Consider the following 16,121-nt stretch of genomic DNA (forward strand, 5'->3'; position numbering starts at 1 on the left):
AACCTCAAACCATACTCTCAGTCCCTGTAGGATGACTTTTCACCACTATAAGTGAGCTACATTTGTTACTAGTAATTTTCTTTAGTCTAACCTCTGTTTTAAATGCCTTATCCTGCAAATACTCATCACCAATTAGCATTTGTAGCAATGAATCCTCCTTTCAGCCCTCTGTGCAGGATCAGATCCTGGCCAAAAAGCTGTTTGCAAGGTAAGAGAAACACATGCCTTGACCATGACAATCTTATTTGACATTCATCTTGCCATCTTGTCTTCACTAGCCTTCCTGAAGGGGATGTTTCTCAGCGTCACTGAGGAGCTAGCTCCTGCAGGAGCTGTACTGATCTTTTAGTGCTAAGTGCTCATGGAGCACTGAGGATTAACAGATTCAGTTGACCTCAATAGTGGTGGAATTTCTGAGGGGTGAGACCCTCAGCAGAGAAAGCAATGCCTACAAAGCACAGAGGTGAGTAGGAAGCTGCAGCACCTTGCTGTTAAAGCCACTTGGCTCATTTTCTCCTCCCCTTGTTCCCTTTGAAGCATCCTGAGCATGTCTCATTCAGGAATACCCTTATTGCAGTAACCATCTGCCACTCTCAATTAGTGGAGGGCAGTAAATAAAAGACTGTTCATGTTCATTACAGAGGGCATTTGAGAAATGGGAAAATATAAGACTGTCCAGTAAGTTATACCCAGTCTTCTTCTGCTTATCTGTTGCTACATTGCAGGAGAATCCAACAAGAGCTGTCCTGTGGTCTCAATGTTCAGCCATGACTTCTCAGCACCAGGGAGCCTCAGGACATCTTTTAAATACCAGCTCATCTCTGTGAAAGCTCTGGCCCAGATTTTACACCAATTTAGTTCAGTCGCGGAGTCATAACAACTGTTACTTTGGATGCAGACACACCAGTAAAAGGACCATGTACTAGCATTGCCATGTTGATCTTACACAAGAAAGCTAGAGCAGCATAAGCATCTTTGCATGGTCTACTTCTGTCTACATGGTTCGCCATTTCAGACTGATCACTGTGAAGAACTGAGTAGATACCTCAGTCAGATAAGTCAGATCTCTAGCACTTTGGGTATAAGTCCGTACTCCTCACACATCCTTGTGACTGGCAAGTTACATCCACTGAGTGCAAAGAAACAGTAGGATAAAATACATTTGCCATACAAGTACTGCTTTTCCCTACTCAACTCATGTGCTGACACATGGATCTGCACATAAAAAGCCATCTCTGAAAGCTGTCAGAGGCAAACTTGCTTCTGGAACATGAACTGAGGTGATTGCTAAGACCTGGGTTTGTATTCATAGTGCTCCCATCAGCAAGGCAGAACACAAGCCCAGCACCCATCACGGCCTCTCTGAACCCTGCACTGCAGGCTGTCACTCTAGACAGGAACCTAACAAGCTCATTTATGCTAAAACAAACCCAGAAAAATAGCTCCTCCTGATGGGAATAAAAATTAATGCCAGCCAAGGAGCATAGATCTTGGATTGCAAATTACCATGACAATATTTCCTTGTTCAGAAGAAATTGTTTCATGCCAAAGAAATACCATTAGCATCACAAACCCCATCCAAATAAATCAGTGGTGAAAACTCCAGAAATGGGATACAAAAGAAAGGGAGAGGCTAGGGCCCTTTTTGTAAAGAACTCACCACGCTGGAGTGAAATGCACTCACAGTAAACAAGGGACCTTTTGTTTCAAAAAGTATACTTTGGGCAGTGGGACAAACGTATTACTTGTGTCTTGGCAGTGCTCCCAAATGCATGCTGCACAAAAGACTGGTGATGTAACTATGGCCACTGCAGACCCAAAGATTTGTGTTCCGCTCCTGGCTCTATCCCAGCCCTTGTGTGACTCCAGGATTAGTTGCTCTAGCCTGGATTCATCTCTCCTCACTTTAGGCACCTAAGAGACAAGCGTCTACGCTGAGTGCTGTGCCTAGGTCCATGGGGAGAGACCACCCCTTCCACAGTGCTACTTGGCTCCTCTCTTGGCCACTGCAAAATGGGATAAGAATTTTCCTGGATCTCTTGTCCACTTAGATGGCAAGTCACTGACTTAGGGTCTGCCTTCCTCCGCATCTGTGTATTGCCCTTGGCAAAACAGACCCTGGCAGAACTAATACTAAGCATAAATACTTCTGCACAAGCCAGAAAGCACACATCAGAGTCTTGCTTAGTATAAGAAGTTAGAACAACTGTCTGAACAGGCTAAGTAGGGAGGTTACCACCCTTGATCTCGCATCTCTCCCACGGCACCGGGGTGGCAGGGTAGTGGGAAGGCACTGCCCAATCCCTACACCCTCTGAGCACAGGGGATGTGAGCACAATAAGAATTTGCTGTGCTGTACAAGGCAAGGAATATCCTGAGCACTTCTCATCATGCTTTCTTTTGCAAAGGCTGATCCTAATCTGCTCTTTAGAATAGCTGCTGCCTGCTGAATTAAAGAGATTGTCAGGCCAATTTAAGCTCCTTGGCAAACTAACAGGAACATTTCCAGGGCTCAGATGGAGTGAACTTCAAGAGAAAAATGTCATTTTAAGAGCAAAATGAAATGTTTCAATATTGCAAGCAGAATGTAATCCTTGGTAGCATAAATGAAGACAATCCATCTGGTTTCATTGTCGGAGCACAGAGAAACACATAAGAATAACTATTTGGAATCACAACAAAGGCCCCTGTAGCCAAGTATCATATCCAAAAAAGTACTGAGTTGCAACTGCTTAAATATTCTAAGAACCTCCACAAAGAAAGATCTATCCCATTGTATGCACAAAATGATTCCAGCAACTCACAATTATGAACTTGTTGAATCAGATGGTTTGTCCCTCCAACAGGAAACTAGTCATCCATGAACTTATCTAACGTCTTTTGAATTCACATGTATCTCTGTCCTCCAGATCACAAAGGAAGGAAGAAAAGTTCCACAATTTCTTTATGTATCATATTATACTGTTTTAAATTTGTCTTAGTCCTGCTACTCGATAATTTCATAAGGTCTCCCTCATGCTTTGTTATGTGCCATAATGAGCATTTGACCCCTTTTCACTTTTCCCATGCCACTCAGGACTCTACAGATCATGCCATGTTCCTCCACCTTGTCTGTTGTAGAAGCCCAAGTCTGTTTATTCTCTCTGATCAAAAGTCATCATATATATTTCTGTTCATCCTTGCTGCCCTTTTCTGGAACTTTTCCAATCCTTCCATAGCCTAAGACATTCCTCTTCAGAGTTCACAGCCAGAACTGTGCACAGTAACCAAGACATCAGTTTATCATGAATATTGCTTTGTTTTCTTTTTAGTTTTCTATTGTTGTTCTTACTGCTGCTTTATATGTAGTTTTCTATTTTGTTTCCACTGTATCAGAAGTACTGTTTTCTTTTGCTTTAATAGTAATTGCCATCAATTTTTATTTTGCCTTTTTGACTATTGCTGAGCACTATGATGTGTTTGACAAGAAACACATACTTGAATGACTTCAAGATCACTTTCCTGATAACAGTGATTTCCTTGGAGCCCACTGCTTAGCATTTTATCGCCACACTGCATTTTCTCAACAATTAATCTGATTAGTCATTTTATCACAGCTCAGGGCCCTCAGCATCCATTCAAAACAAAATGGTTCCCTTAAAATAAATACCAAATAACCTGCCTTTGCAGTTCAGAATATTCAACATCAGATTCTATCTTTTCAGCACAAAGAACACTACCAAAATATCCACCTGTAATTTGCAAGCACATACAGATTAACTGAAAGGGCTGGTGGGCAAAGATGTAGCTACTGACAAGGTCCTCTCTTTGGGTCCTCCAGTCTCCGTCCTCCACAAAGAATTCCTACAGTTGAGGTATTTAGGGCAAAAATTTTAGTGCCTAATCATGCTATCTGCAATTCTCAGCCACTGGTTACCTGTAGCACCATGACTGATCCTTATTTCAAGCCTGATGGAAAATTTAGTGCCCTACAGAGTAGTCAGATTTACTAAATAAATAAAATATTAATACTCAGAGAAGAAGGACACCTCTCCTGCTATAGACAGTGGGGAGACTGACTGAATCAAAACACCTAGTCCTTCCTACAAACCTAACGACTGTAATCTGACTGTTCTGTAGTTTGTCCTCTTCTTGTAGGACGGAGAAGGCTCTGCTGCCTTTGCAATACTGTCATTTTCTCAGCCCCTCTCTGCTTTATGTCAAAGTTAATGGTAAGATCTGGGGGGACATCTTCACAAGGAGCAGATGCCCTGGAGATGGGCAGGTGGGGTACTACTGTGATCTTCACAAGCTCTGAGTAAAAGCCAGAGGAGACTTAAAATAGTTTGGGAATTCAGTCATTCATCTGTATTCCCTTGTTAAATAACAACAACCATCTGATGTAAAGCTGAGGCTTGAAGGTCACTATCACTACATGAGAATGCCAGCAATGTGACTTCAGAGCAGCTGCTAACAGTGGAGAGGAGTAGAGCCGTGGTAAGTCCTAGAAGCACATTCTGGGGATCTGAAAAATTTGATGAGTAGTCTGCTGAGAAAATAACATTGAGGAGCCAACACTACCTGGGCAAGAAAGACCCCAGGAAAACTTGTCTCACAACTGATCTCCTCCCTTTGGGAATTTCCCTAGGAAGCAGTGGTCCCTGAGGAGAACTACTCAAATGCAGTGCCCTGTGACAGTCAGTACTTCAGGTAGAGCTAGAAAGTAGAAGAGTGAGAAATAATGGAAGAGAGAATGTTTATTCATGGTTGCATTACTATCCGTCTACACAGGAGTAAAGGGGGAAATGGGAAGACAGGAATTCAGAATACAGCAGTGAGTCTGTCTGTAAGCAACAAGGGATGTTGAGCAGGAGGAAATGCAAGGTTGTTCATATAGATTCCCACATTGCTAAAAAAAATAAATAGACATATTTGTAAACTGAGCAGGTAGATGGAATGCACACAGCAAAACAACAACAAAAAAGTGAGAAAATATCAAATTGTTAGTTTTCCATTTCTTGAACACAACAGCAGTAATACTGCATAAAGATTAATATGGACTCACACAGCAACCCTTAAATCTTATGTTCATTGTTACTCAAATTATCCCATGTCCAATCCCAGACCCTATAGCAGGGAAAGTGCCTTTTCACAATATCCTGACCTAATGTGTCCTAATAGAGAGCTTATCCTCTGAAACACCCCTGGAAGGTGTCTCCTAACAAGAAAGCAATGAGTTTACACTTAGAGAAGTATCTCGTCATTAGCTTCTGGCAAAATATAACACATGTGGTCTTGCAGCAATTAGAAGGGCCGGAATGAAGAAATCGGAGCCCACCAAGTAAGATTAAAAGGATTAAGTGGTGCTTTAGAGGCAAGTCCTTCACAAAAGGGAGAGTCAGCACTGTCATAAGCCAAAACCCCTGGTTAATGGTTCCTATGCATTTCTGAATGTTTACGTCATGGAATATAAAGGCCTAATCTCTATCATGAGTTAAATCTCAATTTACTGCCTTTAAATTAGGTGACTCCTTTCTATGAGATGCAATCCATGCCCCAGAGTAGTATATTATTTTAACTCAGTGCACTTGTTTAATATGCTAAATCTCTCAATGATTCTTTTGCATTTGTTACTTACAAGAGCCATACCCCACTGCAAACAGGTCCTTGTACTTTGGATTCCTGTAATGAGAAAATATACATAATAATGCATTTATTATTAATCGTATACTTCCACAGAAATGCACAATGCTTCACACATTAACATCAGAGTCCACTCTCACAGGACTGCATGCAGTCTGAGGGCTTGACCCTTTAAACACATGCACTAGTAAAGTTTGTGCATGAACAATTCTTCCAGACACAAGATGCATACAAAACAGAACATCAGAAGACCCCAGCAGTAGATGAAAAGTATAAAAAGGCCACAGATAGACATGATGTCAATCTCCAGTACTTCTCAACCATTTCATAATAGGGAAAGTTTACTTTTAAAAAGGAGGTCTTTGAGGAAAGGAAAAAGGCAGAAATGTTCCACTTTCCATCTTTCAGGGGAAAGAAAACAGGAGCTTCTAAACCACAACAGAATAATATTCAATAAATCTACTTTCCCTACCTGTTATTAAATAATGGGAGATGCTTTAAGAGACACCTATCAGTTCATGAATTCATGATCATTCCCACAGACCAGGAAAGGAAATCTCCTTCTGACCCAGTTGTTTGGTATATTTGTTGAGCCATCCTGACCATGAGCAATTAGCCATCTAGTATGTTTTCTAAAATCCCTTTATTTGGAAAACATCTACCTTCCTCACAACTTCTGCTGTGTGTGGACTGACCCTGTAGGGCTTTCATGAGACAAAGGTCAGTACTGTTGCTGTCCCTGAGCTCACAGAGCACAACCAGTGGATAACAATTCTGTGAAATGAATGTATGTGAAATTTTTCTAATGAGTGTTTTCTGTCACTTGCTATTCTGAATTGATAAAATAAAACCACTTCTTTTTTTCATTTCTCCTTTTACACTTGAGAATATAACTAGGCATCCTAATGCTCTTGCTCTAACCACTGAATGCACCATCACTGTTAACAATGTGAAAAGAAAAATTAAATTAGAAAAGCTTATCACATAAGGCAATTTGGCATCATTCTTCCAATTTCAGGGCCATCTTTCTGTTATTATTTCCAGAAGACAAGAATAACAGCAGCAAAAACTACCTATATCAGATGCTTTTGCTCCCAATTCTACATCTAATTTTACTGTTATTTTGTAATTTTCGCACAACTGCATTCTTGATACTCTATTAAAACATCATTACTGCGGTGGCTTGAAAGGACAGAGCAATCCTGCTCTGTCTCTCCATAGATCCTCTTTGGCAAGACACAGATGTGTTCACATCGCCCCACAAACAAATGAGAGGAGGAGCACACAGGAGCACAGGGCAGGAGCTGACTATGCATGTCCCATGCTCAGTGCATGAACTAAGCCAGTTTGGGAAGGATCGAGCATGTTAAAAAGTAGAAGGACTCATTCCGTTTGATGGTGAGTGGTTTTTTCATGGCAATAACATTGCAGAAAAAGAGAGTTGACTTCAAAGTATGAGTGGTCATTTTGGACTGAGCAGGAATAAATATGCAAACATGGACTGCAGGGGAAATATCTACTAAACTGAACTGTGCAAGACCCCGGTATACAAGTAGCACTGCAGTCTGGGCAGCAATTGAATATGTACCGTGCATAAAGGTCTCTTGTCTGGTATCTTATAGTCTCTGCATCTTATAGTCTATGGCAATATCTGTCTGGGACATGCAATGTTTGCCTTTCACGTTCTGGTACTTTAATGCTTCTGTGTTGATACTTGTCAAAAAAATAGTCACTATCCCTTCTCCTCCTCTGGGCTTTTCAGAATTGATTCCTACAGCATATTGTCCAAAGATATGATACGTTTAATGCAGCTTTCCCAAGAAACAACTCTTCCTTGCTCCACTAACTGCACTTACTTCAGCCTAGCGCTGCACAGAGCCTGCTGTGCCTTCACCTTTTGCTGAATGGCACAAACTTGCCACATTCAGCCTTACACAAGGTGCTTTGCATCCAGAAGCACCACCTATGTCTAGGTGCTGCCAAAGCACCTAGATTGTTATTACTCAAAACAGTGTTTGCAGAGAAACCAGCTCCGCCTTGTAAGGTGCCATGACATTCAATCCCACTCCCTCGCCAAGAGTAAGTTTGCAATGATGAGCCTTACCAGGAGATGGCAGTAACTGCAAGTCTACGGGTTCTTTCATACTGGAACTTCCAGAGTGGGAGGAGGGTTCCTTTCTGGTCTCTGAATTCATCCGATTCATCCTCAAAATATCTAAAATCTAAAACAATAAAAAAATCAAGGACAAGATCCCGGTGAATAAACCTAAAATAAATTAGCATAGCTCAGTACCAGAGAAGCTTTAAAAACACTGTTATCCTCACAGCCTCTGCACAACTCAATTGTTAGTATAAAAACTGTCTCAGTCCTTAAGCCTCAACTCAAAACCAGTATCTAAGTGCAGTAAATGCATTTTACCAAGCACCAAGTCCTCACACAAAAAAAGCTGATGGTCTAAAAGCAGACAAAGAATGAACAAGGTAGCACAGGCCCCGGGTGAGAAGTGACCTCAGGCCACTCCCGGAGCTAGATGCAGACTTTCAGGAGGGAGCTGAGCAGAGATAGCAAAACCCTTGCAAAATAACATCGAGGCTGAGTATGTCAGCATGGCTGGGACCTGTATGCCAGCAAAATGCTGCTCGGCACTGGCTGCTGTCACCAGCACCTGCATCCAGGAGAGAAGTATCTGCTGAGGGACGTAAGTGCTGCAGGGAGGGCAATGCTGACCACACTGCTGTCTCCAGCCCACGCAGGGCAGGGCTGATGTGACATGCACTTTGCATGCTCACAGTCCGCTGTACTGTTTGCCTGTGTGAGCAAGCAGGTTCCTAGCCCTGGTCATTTCAGCTCTGTTTCTCTAACATTCAGCATTTAAGATACTAGCATGCCATAAGGTAACAAACCAGTTGCTCATGTAAAGGCACTAGCTGTGCCCTAATCTTCCACTGTTCACCTCTGCCTTGACATCTTTTGCTGAAATCCCTGTTTGCTTCCTTTACCACAAGCCAGCTTCCCCAAAGGAGCTGTTGCAATCCTTGCTACAGCTGTGGCCACTCATGTCTAGGAGTTCTGGCTTGAGTCAGAAGCATCTCCAGCAGGGTCATACCTTGTGCAATGCCATCAAATGTGTTCTGATTCACGATCCGCTCAACTATTTTAGCAGCCTTTGAGATCTTGTTCATTTCATCTCTCTGTTGAAAAGAAAAAGAAAAAAAAATTGAAAAGAAAATGTATTTCTTGTCTATCTACAAGTCCTTCAGACTGTATGTCACTGAAAAACTTGAGTCCTTTGATCTTGAATACAGAAGAATCTGAAGCTTCTAACACCAGCACCTAATGATAAGGGCACTTGAGTTAAGGCAATGACTTTATTATAAGTTTAGCAAGATGCCATTCCCAGCTGAGCTGCAATAATTTCAGTGTTTGTTCCTGATTTATCTCCATTGCAAGGTGCTTTTCTCTGAACGCAGTTAGTCTTGTCTTCCTCAACTCATTCAAGCCACCTCATGATGAGATGTGCTAAAAGCACACATGTAGTCCCGCCCCCATCTCACTTGATAACAGTTAATCAGCTTCAGTAATGATATCATACAAGCTTGATCAAGCACGAGCATTCTCTTATCCCTGCCTGGTGAGCCTTAAGACCTCACCTGTTAAGTAAAGATCACAGGATTTAGAAATCCTCCAGTCAAACACTGGGTAATTCCAACCTGATGCATTCACAGATCCATAAGCTCATACAATATACAGCCAATGTGCAAAGGGCAGTTTGCTGTCCAGCTCTTGTGGAAATTGTTTTGATACTGTGGAAAAACCCATCGTCCTGGCCAGGGAACACCACAAGTGGACGAGCCCGCATATGTGAAGGTATGCTGATATACCTACAGGTATGCAAGTATTGGAAATCTTTTGGGGAGTGGTATCTTGCAAGGCCAGCAGTCTCTAGGTAACTGTATCAGTAATATCATGTAAGGCTAAGATTGCCTAGTAAATTATGCCAGAAATGGCAAACTTGGGTATGGATATAGCAAAAACGTGACCAATGGGGAAAAAGTAATTAGGGGCAGGCTGTTGATATAGAAGGAGACAAGGGTGGAGAAAGGGAACAATCCAGGTGGATGGAGGAAGCAGCAGCATGAACAAATGGAGAAAAGAGAGCACAACAGGGGCTGTTTGATTGCCAGCCGGTGGCTGGTTGTTATGTTTGTCTGACAGAGCCTTGTGCCTGATCACCACAGTCTTATAACCATCTTCTTACTAAACTCTCTTCCTAACTATTCTTTGTGTGAATGTGCTCTCTATTCTCTGTATGTGTATGGGTGGTCATCTGCAAAATCCAGATTAGATTAACCACCAAGGAGGACGAGAAGCACGGGTGCCAGCAACTGGAAGGACAGAGCTCAGAAGTCCCCAGGCTGTGCTGGACCATGAAGATGATGCCAGCACAGCTCTGTGCAATGACGTGACAATGTCATTATGTATGCAAAGTGCTCCAAGAGCACGCTGCTGCATGGACCTGAATCCTCATCTACGACCGCTGCCCCAAATCCCCATCAGTATTTCAAAGCCTTTCATCTTCAAACCCCTGCTAGGGACTGGTGGCTGCCAGCACAGCATGATTTCCCCCACAGTGATGACACTGAAAAGAAACTTGTCATCCTTGACACAGCTCAGAGAGTGCCCTGAACATGAAAAGAAAAAGTTAAATGACTTGCCAACACTACACTGTGCAGTCACAATCAGAACCAAGAACATGACTTCAGATTTTGTGCATCCCAGCCCTCTGCTCCTTTTTTGGGGTCTGCACAGATTCAAGGGGAACTGAGAGTCTTGCTTCAAAGAGCATGAAACCTAAAGCACTATGTAAAAAGACAGGACAAAGGAGAAAAACAAAGCAATTCTATAATTTGCAACACTTTTTATAAACCCATAGTTCACCTGCACCTTCAGTAATGTGTTCAGTCAGCTTCTCTCATCTCAGAAAGGCTAAAATAGAATTCAGAACTAAGGTCTGAGAAGGGCAATAAGGATGGTCCAAGTCTGGAATAGTTTCTGTACTGGGAAAAACTGGGTAGGCTGAGATTTGCCAGCCGGGAGAATAGATGGTTTGGGACAATATGAGAGAGTTCTGTGAAATCCCAAATGGCCCAGGGAAGATGGACAGAGACTGACTGTTCACTGTCTCCTCTCAAAAAGTAGGGGTGTCAAGTGAAGATAGTGGAAGCCAAGTTCAAAATGAGCAAAAGGAGGTGACTTTTACAGAGGGATGACACATTTGTACACTTTCTTGCCAAAGGGTGTTGCAGACGCAATAATTTTACGTGGTTTCAAGGAAGATTGAGCAAGTACTTCCATCTATGTGCAAAAGCACAGCAAGCTTAGGAAACAGGTGAAAATAGTTGAAGGCTGAAAGAATACTTGGGACTGGAATATACTCTTGCTATGCTCTTATCCTTCCTTACACATTCATTTGTGGTTAGAGCCTTGATGCAAATCAGTGTGGCCATTGTCCTGTTCTTCAGGCTTTCCCTTCATCTGTGGGAGGACTTCTTGAGACCAGCACAGAGCATCTACTGTCATGTTCAGAATTCAAGAAGACACAAGAAAATATGTTTTTAAACTTTAACATTGCATGATATTCCCTAGATGTTGTGAATTCATAAGTATTAAGAGCAATCGAAGAGGGAGGGAAAGAGGATCCTTGAAACACCTCAGGTAGAAAACAGTACTCTCAATTGCTGGGATTTCTCTCTTCACTTTAAGTTGCCGTTATTGCTTCTGCCACAATAATACCTGTCTTTCTCTAAAATACCTCTTAAAAAAAGCCACAACAATTCACCTTTGCTAACACTTGTCCAGCAATAATGGGATCACGACTATAAAAATGTCATTGGTGCCACCAGCACATTGCTCTGAATAAGCTTAATCAACAATGTTGTGTTGAAAGGGTTACAATTTGATTTAGAAAAAAGATAAAAGCAATGAACGCTTTTCTCTCCAGCATTGTAAAAGTCAGAGTTACGAGGTATAAAGAACAGATCCCCTGGAGTCCTGCTGGTTCACCAGGTGTGTGAGCAGAGGTGTCTTCCATTTACCCAGCTGGCAGGCAAAAATCTCTCTTCCATTTTAACAGGCACTTGTTTCTGGAAGGAGCTGGGGAAGAATGGCAGTGTTGTAACCTACAGACAGGAGCAGGATCGTGGTTCTGGTTCTCTTACACACCCAAGGAAACTTGCACTGCAAGCATTCCAAATTTCCAACCTGAGGCGTCATTCTGGACTGTAGCTCAGAAGACAAACATTACTTTCTGTGTTCTCCAAGATCAATGATAGATCCTGACTCACCTGTTTTTTTTGGCAGTGGAAAGCAAGCTTTCTTAAAAAAAAAAAAAACAAAAAACAAAAAATTGTAAACACAGAAACAATGTACCATTCAATGGATTTTTTTTTTTTTCCTGCAAAGCAGGAAACCTCCAGATTAATTGAAAAATATTTAAGTCAGCTTTCCTGTTAGGCAGCTATGCTGTTAACAATGTAGCCATGAATAACTACATTTTTGACATTAAACAGGACCAGAGTAAGTTATTTTCTCATTGGATCCTGTCCTATTTCAGATTTGATTATTTTGTATGTTACTGAAACCTTCAGTGGAAGTCACATGCCTAATTTATCCCTTTTTTTAAAGACCTGTTTGAAACTCTTTTTTTTGTTGTTGTTGTAGGTCAACTCTGGGCTAGCTAGCCAAATGTAAAGAGAACTCACCTGCTCACAAATTTGTTTCACTTATTTCTGTGCATAAATTATTTCTACAACAGCAATAATGTTAACTGAATCATATGTAAGATGGATAATGAACTTGTATTTTGAAAATAAATGTCATGGTCTTGCTCTACTATTCATTAGCAATAATTGTTTCACATTTGCCTCTCAGCAGCTGGCCAGTTGCAATGTGTAACTCCAGAAAACTAAGGAATGAAAAGAGGTTTCTGCTGGTGTGTAACTGCATATGCACAAGAAAAACCCCACTGTAAAACCAGTGCAGTAACTGCTCATACCTCTGAGAGTACATAGACTGGGACTAGAAGAACTCCAGGCTTGCAAAGTAAAAAGCACAGTACAGGGTTGCTGCCATCTGTTGCTCGGCCAACACCTCCATCCACAGCAAACACTCACTGCAAATCCCATTTAACATGCCACAGGTTGAACCCTGTCAAGTAGTTATTCATTTCCAGAATTGTACTCATATGTTCATTTCCATTGTTTGCTTTTAATTCCTATATGCTGTAAACAGCAGATTGAAGAAAAGGGAGTCGGTAACAACTCATCCACACCTTGGGATGACCAGGAAGAAGTGAAAAATAATGTGAAGGTTAGTTGAATTTGAATTTCAGCTGTTATTTCAAAAATAACTGGTGGTCATCCAAGAGCTTTTAAATGATAATTATGGCCCTGTGGGCTGGGCTATCTCACCATGTCTAATGCTACAGTGGGATAGACAAATCAGGCAGGATCTCACATGATTCAGGAATGTACATTTCTCTGTTAAATACAAATTTTGTTTGGACTTTTTAAGAAATTGTTCAACAACTTCTGCTTCAGACTAGATTAGAAACTGTTCCAGTGCAATAAGTTCCAGTTTTAACACATTCCTAACTGTTTCACATCCTTCTGTATTTCTATCAACACTATCCTCTGCTTTAGTAATTCTTCTTCTACGTTATCTGCTTCAGATTCCCTCTCTACCTTTGCATTACCAGATAAAAATGCCTCATTTTTTTCAGTCACTTCTTGTATTCAGGCTTTCCGTTTCTCATATTAATTTACATATTATGCAGGTCTGCAATCTATCATCTCTGAAATGGGGTGATCAAAAGAATATAACCTCGTACTACTCCAGATAAGGTACCACCCACCTTACATAACAGAAATAATATTTCTTTGCTATCCCTCACACAATGTATTCCAGCAATGTACTTGAATTCTCATAGCCACATCACAACTCACCAACAGATACACTCATGTTCCTCTGTCATTCCAAACTGTAAGCCCTCACTTTATCAATTTTTTTTTTTTTTAATACTCCAAAATGCAGTCTTCCTCTCCACTAGTCCCTCCCAATCTGTACTAATAACAGCTTTTCTGGTTTATCTTATCATTTCCCAAAGGCACTATAGCAATCTCTTTGCAGAATTTCAGCTAGATTAACTTTACTATACTTTTCTTGTTAAAGGGAACCACAGCTTTTTTCTTATCAAAGAAAGAGATGAGATTATTTTGACACAGCCTACCTTCGGTAAACATGTGCTATTTTATTCAATTTCATATTTACTCCCAAATTCTCTATTCTTTCTATCTATGTTAATTCTATTGCCTCATATAGTGTTAAGGGTCAGACTAATGGAACTCTTTTTACCCCTCTTACATATAACATACCCTTGTTATACTCCAGTTACATAGCTCCACCCCTCTTTTGATAGATTCATTAAAAATCCCTAACAGCAGACTTGTGATTTCATGCCTTCTCATCTCAGGTTGAGAGAAGCTGCTTGTATCTACTTAACTGCATCCTGCTCTTTGCATTTTGCTTCTACCTGAGACACTGTCATTTCTACACTCATGCAACAACGTGAGGGTCATACTGGATCAAACCAAGAGTATCCCTGGGCCACAATCCTCCCTGTAACCAGAGCCATAAGCAAATAGCTCAGGAACAATAAGAACAGGACAAGCAGATACAACACTTCTGCCTAGTTCTCTTCGCTTTCAATTATTTTCAGCTCAGAAAATTTCATATCATTCCTCTTTGGTATTCTGTGTTCTCCACGTTCTGTTTGTTGCCTTTGTTGAAAACTGAGGAAAAGTTTCAAATGTTATATCACAGCTCTTGGATGTAGCACATCCTCTTCTCTCTAGATCCATTTGAGCGATGGACATATGGGGAGGTTTCCAAGAGTCTCTCATCACAGTCTCAAGTCAAATACTTTCTTTCATTCAGAAAGTATTTTTATTCACTTATATTCTTCTTTATATCATTCTCACCCTTCCTGCTGCTGGAATCTCTGGTTATCTCCATTTCTTTTTCTGATGGCTGGCTCTCTCTTCTGCTTTGCCAAACCATATCTTCCTTGCTTCTTCTCCTCATTCCTAAGTGCAGTGCATGGCTTCATTCTACTCTTTTTCCCCTAGTGAGGAGCTTCTACTCCACTGTCAAGGCTTTGCTTCTCCCCTTCCCCTTCTCCTTCCCTTTCCCTTCCCTTTCTCTCCCTTTCCCTTCCCTTTCTCTCCCCTCCCCTCCCCTCCCCTCCCCTCTCCTCTCTCTCTTCTCTCTCTTTTCTCTCCTTTCTCATTCTTTCACAGATCATGTTCTTCTTCTCCAAGTCATCTGTTCTCTTGATCTCTTGCTCAATACCAGCAGTGTTTTCTCTTTCTTTCTTTTCATCCATTATATCTTCAAATCCTCATCTGACTCCTACTATCATCTTGAGCTGTGGCTTTAGTTCTTGAATCCTCTTTCAGAACTCCTACCACAGCAAGAGATTCACCTCTGGTCGTACCCTCTCATTTTCCCCTCTTCTTCCCTTTGGGTTCAATCCAGTGCTAGCCTAACACTTTTTGATTTCAGGAAAACAAAGACTATTTCTTTCTCACTGATGACAGAATACTATGATTCTTTACTCTTGTGTCATTTCTTTCTGGTATCACATTATGACACTAAATACCTGCAATATGATAGGGGTCAGCATCTGAAATTGACATAGCAAATCTCACACCATAGATTTTGGAAAATACAACTATATGCCAAAGTGAGCCAAATATAAGTGAAAGACTTTTTAACCAGTAATGCTGAAACTGGATGGCAAAGCAGACAACAAATACAGCTGTTGTCATACAGTTGCCTCTGTCCTATGTCAGAGGAATGGACTTCGTGGCCTCCTGAGCCCTGTTTTCTGTGATCAACATACTGTGCCAGAGCTTGCTCACTCCTGGAATGAGTGCATGGTGGGTGAGAGCAGAAATCCTGCCTTTTGCTCTGTTTGCTTTCTACCCCCCAGCAGCCAGAGGTCGGCAGCTATCACCGTCTTTTTCTTCCTAGTCCCTAGCCTGATGGAAACAATGGTGGAAATCAATCGCTGCTTCTAGCCATTGCATCCTTGATGCGGATCAGTCACATTTCCTGCTTGATAATCCACAGTTCCCCTTCAGCAATGATCAAAGGCAGTGTGTCCTCAGAAAGTGTTTAGCAGGGAAAGCTCTGTTTCAATTACCATGTGCAGTCCGAAGTTTGTAACATGTGAGTTGGAAGCTTCACAAAACCCACTTCTTTTGCTGACTTGAGACCAAAAGTACAGAATCTGATGCCATCAACCTTTAATTTCCATAGACCTACGTATGACCACATGTACTGCCTGTTGTAAGCCTGATTTTAGCCTTGGGTTACTTCAAGTTGCATTTTTCCAATTAATGACTGGAAAATTCAGCAAGGTTTTAATACACTTAAG

General features: G+C 41.4%; 1 protein-coding gene across 2 annotated transcripts in view; it reads right to left on the reverse strand.

The window, feature by feature from the left end:
- DNAI1 (dynein axonemal intermediate chain 1) overlaps nt 1-16,121 on the reverse strand; it is a gene marked incomplete at its 5' end in the record, with an annotated part of 150,475 nt that overhangs the window by 110,114 nt on the left and 24,240 nt on the right. For both annotated transcript variants that reach the window (XM_082075449.1, XM_082075448.1), the window contains 3 exons: nt 5,618-5,661; nt 7,727-7,844; nt 8,730-8,814. In XM_082075449.1, the coding sequence (XP_081931575.1) occupies nt 5,618-5,661; nt 7,727-7,844; nt 8,730-8,814 (247 nt within the window). The remainder of the gene's footprint in view (nt 1-5,617; nt 5,662-7,726; nt 7,845-8,729; nt 8,815-16,121) is intronic.

This window comes from Streptopelia decaocto (assembly GCF_964273445.1).
Source record: "Streptopelia decaocto genome assembly, chromosome: Z".
In the NCBI taxonomy this organism is placed as follows: domain Eukaryota; kingdom Metazoa; phylum Chordata; class Aves; order Columbiformes; family Columbidae; genus Streptopelia; species Streptopelia decaocto.